This window comes from Bison bison, unplaced genomic scaffold (genome assembly GCF_000754665.1).
Source record: "Bison bison bison isolate TAMUID 2011002044 unplaced genomic scaffold, Bison_UMD1.0 scf7180017864485, whole genome shotgun sequence".
Classification (NCBI taxonomy): domain Eukaryota; kingdom Metazoa; phylum Chordata; class Mammalia; order Artiodactyla; family Bovidae; genus Bison; species Bison bison.
Window position 1 is genome coordinate 5,925,831 of NW_011495045.1, and position 7,927 is coordinate 5,933,757.

At 47.2% G+C, this 7,927-nt stretch overlaps 1 protein-coding gene across 1 annotated transcript in view; it reads left to right on the top strand.

Moving 5' to 3' along the window:
- The window catches only part of LOC105005081 (cytochrome P450 27C1), a 21,183-nt gene that overhangs the window by 10,204 nt on the left and 3,052 nt on the right, over positions 1-7,927 (top strand). The window contains exons 5-8 of the mRNA XM_010862933.1: positions 321-484; positions 4,222-4,388; positions 5,736-5,814; positions 6,320-6,523. Of these exons, the coding sequence (XP_010861235.1) occupies positions 321-484; positions 4,222-4,388; positions 5,736-5,814; positions 6,320-6,523 (614 nt within the window). The remainder of the gene's footprint in view (positions 1-320; positions 485-4,221; positions 4,389-5,735; positions 5,815-6,319; positions 6,524-7,927) is intronic.

Genomic DNA, 7,927 nt, shown 5'->3' on the forward strand with positions numbered 1-7,927 from the left:
GAATGGATTTATGCTATGTGGACAGCAAAGGCACTCAGCCACGCACATAGCATAAATCCATTCTGCCCAAGCCCCGCTCCCTTCCAGGCTGCCGCATGGCATCGAGCTGCATTCCATGTGCTATACAAGAAGTCCTTGTTGGCTGTCCACGTCAAATATAGCACTGTGTACGTGTCCATCCCCTAGCCTCCCATCTTGTCCTAGTCGCCCTCCCCCACTGGAAGTTCCATGAGTCTGTTTTGTAAATAAGTTCATTTGTATCACTTGAAGAGGTGATTCTTAACCAAACTTCTTCCAACAGAAACACTGTTTTCAAACAGGCCAAATTCACGTTGACAACAAGCTGAGGGACATACGGTGCCAGATGGAAAGAGGGGAGAGAGTGCGAGGAGGGCTGCTCACCTACCTCTTCCTCAGCCAGGAACTGACACTGGAGGAAATCTACGCCAACATGACCGAGATGCTGCTGGCCGGTGTAGACACGGTGAGCTCTCACGCGTCCTTCTTTCTCAACAGACACACAATGGTTAGAGTCTAGGACCTTTCTAAGAAATCCGACGGAAATCCGACGGATGGCGGATACTTCAAAAGGACTGTGCGTGTTTGTACTAGCTGAGCGTCTGCTTCGCTGCTGCACATCTCCAGAAGAAAACTCCACTTTTTCTCTTTTTAAAAATATATGTAAAATGTAAAACTAAGGTGCACAGTGAATTCTGTAAAGAACATAACCAAGTTCCACAATCATGCACACAAAGTAACAATTTAAAAAAATATTTTATGACTTTTTTACTGGAGTATAGCTGCTTTCCAATGTTGTGTTAGTCTCTGCTGTACATCAAAGTGAATCAGCCACATGTAGAGGTGTATCCCCTCTTCCTTGGGTGCCTTCCAATTTAGGTCACCATCGAGCATTAACTAGAGTTCCTGTGCTAAATAACACGCTTTAAAGTTTAAAATCCTGATTTGCAAACGTTTCTCCATTGTTTCATAATATCAGAAATGCAGAGAGCACAGACATGAAAAGCCCTCTTATTTATCACCTAAAATATTCTGGGTTATGGAAAACTCCCCAGTTCATTTGATAAGGCCAGCATAACTTCAAAACCTGCTAAAGGAAGCGTAAGGAAAGAAATGTTTAATAAGCACTTTGCTTTAATATGTGTGTGTATCAGTTTAAAATAAAATCTGAATGAATAGATTCAATCAGTGTAGCAGATGGATAATATACTATGACCAAGGAGAGCTCAATATCAGAATGAAACAAAGCACTGACCACTGATTTGGAGGAAATTCTGTACCCTATTGCTAAGTGAAAAATGAAGGTGCAGAAAAGCGAGTATCCTGTGTTCACGTTAGTAAAACCAGCTTTGCCCCCGCCGCCGTCCACGTGCAGGCGCACCTCTGAGCGGTTGCCGGGCATGGGGGAAGTGTGGGACCTGCACACCGGATGGTCCACGCGCAGGCGCACCTCTGAGCGGTTGCCAGGCATGGGGGAAGTGTGGGACCCGCACACTGGATGGTTACCGCGGGCTCCCTGACTGGGGCGGGGGTGCTACAGGGATGCTGAGAAAGATAGTGGTGAAATAGGAAAAAGGAGGGCCAGGCTTTCAGTAATGTGGAGGAAGTCAGTTGCGTGAAATAATTAAGATTAAGTAGTAAATGTGGTGATTGTGCGTGTCTGTAAGTATCCTTTTGTTCTCACAGGATCTTCTGAAGTAGGTGTTATTGTCCTCGATTAACGGGTGGAAAGATGAAACAGCAAAGATTACCTCAAGGTTTTTCCTTCACACGAGTGCTTCCTGGACTTGAGGAAAGCATGAATCTCCCTTTTAGAGGGAGAAGAAAACCTATGGTTGACATTTTTAGTGACATGATGTCACTTAAGTAAAAGCAGAAAAACTTCACATAAATTCATTACTCTTTAGATCATCTTCAACAATAAAACAAAATGTATGTATATGAAATGCAAACTAATCAATGCACTCAGTTCCAGCAATGAAAATTCTAATTAATGGTGTGAATGTGACTTCGTGTGGCTTTGAGTGGGGAACCAGTGTTGGAATGCACAGCCCAGCCCTAAGCTGATTCAGATGTGTGGTACTCTTGCCCCCTCGTGGTAACTAAGAGTATCACCACGTGATGGCGGTGGGGGTGCAGAAAGGACCCATTCCTACCTGAAGGAACCTTCAGGAGACAAAAGCTTGCAACGTTATGCTCATTAAAAAAAAAAAAAGTTATTTTAAAAAGCCAACTTTGTTGTAGCATAATTTGTGCACAACCAACTATGTCCATTTAAGTGGTACAATTTAGTACAGATTGTTGACAGATACAGTATAAATACCAATGCTATCATTTTTTAAACCAACACCACAATCAACATCCTGGACATTTTTATCATCTCTGCAAGTTCTTCACCCTCATTTCAGTCCATCCCTCCCATACCCCCGCCCCTGGCAATAGCAGCCACTGTACATAAGTTTGCATTTTTCTAGAAATTTATACAAATGGAATCATATGGTGTGTATTTTGTGTCTGGCTTCCTTCACGCAGTGAAATGATTTTTGAGATTCATGCATGTTGTTGCTTATAAAGATATTTATTCTTTTTTTTTTATTATTGAATAGTTGGCATCACTGATTCAATGGCCCTGAGTTTGCGCAAGCTCCAGGAGATGGTGAGGGACAGGGACACTAGCATGCTGCAGTCCATGGGCTTGCAAAGAGTCGTATACAACTGAGTGACTGAACAACAACAATTACTGAATAGTATTCCATTGTATGGAGAAGGCAATGGCACCCCACTCCAGTACCCTTGCCTGGAAAATCCCATGGACGGAGGAGCCTGGTGGGCTGCAGTCCATGGGGTCGCTACGAGTCGGACATGACTGAGCGACTTCACTTTCACTTTTCACTTTCATGCATTGGAGAAGGAAATGGCAACCCACTCCAGTGTTCTTGCCTGGAGAATCCCAGGGATGGGAGACCCTGGTGGGCTGCTGTCTATGGGGTCACACAGAGTCAGACACGACTGAAGCGACTTAGCAGTAGCAGCAGCATTCCATTGTATGGCTATACCACATGTGGTTTTTCCATGAAACTGTGATTTTAATAGAAATTTTCTGTTCTCTTGATCGGAAGCATCTAATTTATTTCCTTACCATTTACAGGAGGAACTTGCATATTATATTATGTATTACAGTAGAGCTGTCCTATAAACACTTATGGACTATATCCTCTAAAAGTCCGTAATATATATCGGAGGGAAATAATGTCAATGACTTACTTAAGTTAGTCTTTTTAGTTGAAAGGAAGGGCTCTTTACTGTGGAATGTCCTTGTTTACAAGCAAGTGAAATATAGTCACATAGATAATAGTATTGATTTTAGTGAAAATCTTGGAAGCTAGGATATAGAATAGAATTATTCTCAATAACCAGAAATTCCGTCTTCAATCTAAGAAGTGGTAGAAACAGTGATACTGCTTCGTGCAAATGCCGTCCAATCCTCATATGGTAGTTTGCTTGATAAGCACACGGGAACAATGAATGGACCATTAATAGACCCGTGGCTGCCCCCTCTCCACCCTTACTCCTTGACTCCCACATCTCCTCATCTGATTAGGGCAACCAGAGCAGGCCTGGCCCAGCCACAGGCCTGCGGCATGCTGTTCTCAGCTTGATGGGCAGCCTCAAGCCCTTCTTAGCAAAACCCAAGTGACCCTTGTAAAGAAAGTTGCAGAAAGTTCTAGGCACAACCTCCAGGCTTGACCAGCATTCCTATGGGCCCACAGACTCCAGGGAAGAGGAGGAGAGTTGCTCTTCAGTGATTTTCTAAGGTTACTTTTTATTTTTGGCCACGTCATGTCGCTTGCAGGATCTTAGTTCCCTGGCCAGGGATTGAACCCAGGCCCTCGGCAGGAAAAACAGAGACCTAAGTGGGCTGCTGCGGAATTCCCGCTCTTCAGTGATTTTTAAAAAGTTCTAAAATAATGTTTCCTGTAGCTCATTATTGAAAAAAACACTTGGATCCCATAGCTGACACTACTTTCCCAAGATACCTGGAGGAGTTAGGGGAATCGTCTCCTGTTTGGGTAACACATACAACGCCCTGACAGAGTTTCACCTGCACTTATTCTCTTGTGACCTCATGCCCAGTGCTTCCTGCTGCGGAAATCCTTGGCTTCATTCAAGACACGTGCCCCTGTCTGCCGGTTTCTTTCTTAGACATCGTTCACGTTGTCCTGGGCAGTGTATCTCCTCGCAAGGCACCCAGAAGTGCAGCAGGCCCTGTACCGGGAGATCGTGAGGAATCTGGGCGAAAGGCACGTTCCCACGGCCGCAGACGTCCCCAAAGTCCCACTGGTCCGAGCTCTGCTTAAGGAAACCTTGAGGTAAAAGGCTCACCAAAATTTATGTCAAAAACCATGTCCGTTACATCTGATTCTTCATCATGATGATTGTGGCTTTGACTTAAAAACTGGGTCCTAAACCAATACTCCAGTGACCCTTGGTGGCTGAAATGTTTAGGAAGGAGGAACTCATGACCATTTTATTTCCTCTCTGCTCTCTTCAGAGCAGGAGAAATGTGTTCTGTTTTAGAGTTGGAAATATTCATTTCTTCATTAAGATCTTCATTACTCTTTTTTTGTGGCCATACCACATAGGATGTGGGGTGGAGTTCCTCCGCCAGGAACTGAACGTGTGCCCTGCGTTGGGTGTGGGAAACGTTATCACTGGACTACAAGGGAAGTGCCCTTGAAGATATTAAGAGCCACGCTCAAACTTTGCACTCACTCTGGACATCCGCTTCACCAGCCATTTCCCAGTGTGCTCCTTGAAGGATAAAGCAGAACCAGAGTGATCGTCAGGAGAATGTACTGGGGTGTTTGGCCAGTTACCACATGTGTTTCCAAGATCCTGTGGTCTTGTGTAAACCTCTGAGTTGGGCTGGAGACGCCAAGTAGTGAGGCTCCTCTGCTCCCTGACGGGGCTTTACCGACACGGGGAAGGCCAGAGCGTGAGGGATGTAAGTGATGTTGGGCAGCCTTGGGTGGGAGGAGGTGGGATTAGGTAACCAGTGAAGGTTCTTCCTCCTGTGAGGGTCAGGATCCTGACTTCCTCTATGGAGGGAATGCCATGACAAGGAACAAGGGTTATTCACAAAATACTCACTAAAATAATTCTCGTAAACCTGACTTGATAATGATGTTTCAAGTCGTATTGCATCCTCAATCTTCAGCATGCGATTTAATCTTAAAAAAAAAAAAGCCAGTTGTGTGTTAACTGGTATTTGTCAATTAAAATTATATTCAGAGTTTTCGTAGGTCACCTCTCAGAGAGTCTGAAAATTAAAGTATAGTTCTCAGAATTTATTTCCTGGAACCCTGAGTCCTAAGAACTATTCCTTGATAAAGAGTTCCCATGCATGCATGTATTTCAGAAATTCAGAATTGTTCCTCTTGGGAGCATAATAACACACTGAAAGCTTTTCTTTGTGTTTTGTAATCTTTCTTGACTGTGAGACCTTTTAAAAAATTTTTATTTTTAACTGGAGGATAATTGCTTTACAATGTTGTGTGAGGCTTTTTTGAGTCCTTCTGAGGACCACAAAGGTTCTTGCAAGATTTTCCCATTTAATTTTTAGAAAATGAAAATGGCATTGTATCCAGACTTTTATATGTTTGATAAACTATTCTGAAAGTCTCCGCTCCTTTCTGGCCTCCGTTGGCTCTCTCCAGGCTGTTTCCAGTGCTGCCGGGGAACGGCCGGGTCACCCAAGAGGACCTGATTGTTGGCGGGTATCTGATTCCCAGAGGCGTGAGTCTGGTGGGCACAGTGGGGCTGGCTGAGCTGGGGAGGCTGGATTGGGAATTTGCTTCCACGTTTAGGATGTCCTTGTTCCTGTGTGAATTTCTGTAGATTTCCTTTTCTTCTGCATGTGTTTTTAGGATGAAGATGGGGCTTTAGGAGCAAGGAGAGGTTTACTGTGTGATATTGCTCTGACAAAAACAAAGTCAGATAATTCTGTAGCTCATATGACCATTCCACCCTCCCTCCCCTGGAGGCTCCGTGAAAGCAGAAGGTCCCTCAGGGGGAGTTTCTGAAGGACTTGAATTGCCTTCTCTGCGGCATTGAGGTTCATTCAGGGTGGGGTATGCTTTGAAGGGGGACCTACCATCCTGGGTCTGCACGGCCTCTTGGGCCCTTACATGGCTTGTCCCAGCCCAGAGCACCTCTGGAGGGTCCGCCCAGCCAGGGCTATGGCCTCTGCTCTGCTTTCCCTGGATTCCATTCTTTATTCCTTTTCTTATGGTTTGCACAGACCCAGCTGGCCCTCTGCCACTATGCCACATCCTATGAGGATGAGAACTTCCCTCGGGCCAAGGAGTTCCGGCCTGAGCGCTGGCTGCGGCAAGGAAACCTGCGCAGGGTTGACAATTTCGGGTCCATCCCCTTCGGCTACGGGGCTCGAAGCTGCATCGGGCGGAGGATTGCAGAGCTGGAGATCCACCTGCTCGTGATCCAGGTAAGCCTTAGGGGCTAAGTGGCCTGTGGGCTTGGTCTAGGTGACTGGGCTCAGCTGGATAAGACCTAGATGGAAAAAAGGGAAAAAGAATTTTGAAAACTTTACGAGCTTCCTATTAAATCTTGTTTATGTGTTAAAATGCCTCCTCCTCCCCTGCAGGAGCCATCTCTGGTCACATGGCCACCTGCCTTGTCTTTGCTTCTTTCCTCCTTAGAGTCATGTGGGCAGAACTGGGAGGGGTGTATGTGGGCGGGGATGGGAAGCTCCCAGGGGAGCTCTGCAGATGGGTGCGTGGGAGGTGTTCAGGAGTGGCCCTCAAACACCATGGGTCACCCTGTCACCAGGAGCTCCCGGCCACAGAGAGAGTCACTTAGTGGGTCTGGGGTGGGTTCCAGGTGATTCTGAGGGCAGTGTCCGTGGGCTGCACTCGGTCTAAGAAAATGCACGTGCTGGGCGTGGGGGCAGCTCCACCCACCCCTGTGGATGCTGTTCAAGTCCCGGCCTCCCAGGCTCCTCCCTTCCGAGCTTGTCAGTATTGTCACTGTCACTGGGGAGGATGTCACGCTTGCCCCCCGAGGCCCCTTCATCACCTCGTTTTATGTGAATCAGCCTTTTACACAGGGAGGTGGTTCTCCAGCTTGTTTGGGTTTCAAAACCTCAGGCAGGCTTGGTGTTGGTGAGAGAAAACCTTACACGTGAATCTCTAAGTGTGCAAGTGTTTACTTTTGTGCTTGTACAGAATCCGAGTTCAGGCTGCGGCCGGAAGTAAACAATGACTGAAGGAAATTTTATAAGAGAAAACCTGTAGTAGAGAAAACTCTACCCATTATCCTTTCCCACAGATTTGGGAAGCCTGCCACGGAAAGCCTTGGCCCAAGGTTCCGGAGCTACTGTCGTTGACCCCAGGCTTTGGAAGCGTGAGGGGATGGCCTGGGGACCCGTCTGCCCCTTTCACTGATAAGAAAGCTGAGTCTCAGCTTTCAATGGAGTTGGAGCCGCTTGCCACCGTTGTGGCGTGGCAGGTGTGGGGCACTGGGCAGGCGTCCTGCCTCCCACCTACACTTCCCCATGTGTCACTGAGGTGCTTCCTGCAGGCTGTTGGAGCCCAGGGCAGAACATGCAGGGACTGGGACCTTTGCAGATGATGGCATCAGACAGCATAAGGGATGGGGAAGCCTGGCCAGCCTGGTGGGGATTCTGGGTGGTTGGCATGGGGAGGCAGGCTTGGGGGAGGTGAGGGGCCACTGCCAGGGGAGGCTGGTGTGGAAGGGGTGGCTGGACCGTCGTGCGGTCATCCCGTCTCTATGGGCATGCCAGTGGCTGCAGCTCAGCAGGGCCGAGTTGTGTCTCTTCCCGCCATGAGCCCCACAGACACTATCCAGGCTCAGTCGTGGACAAAGTGGA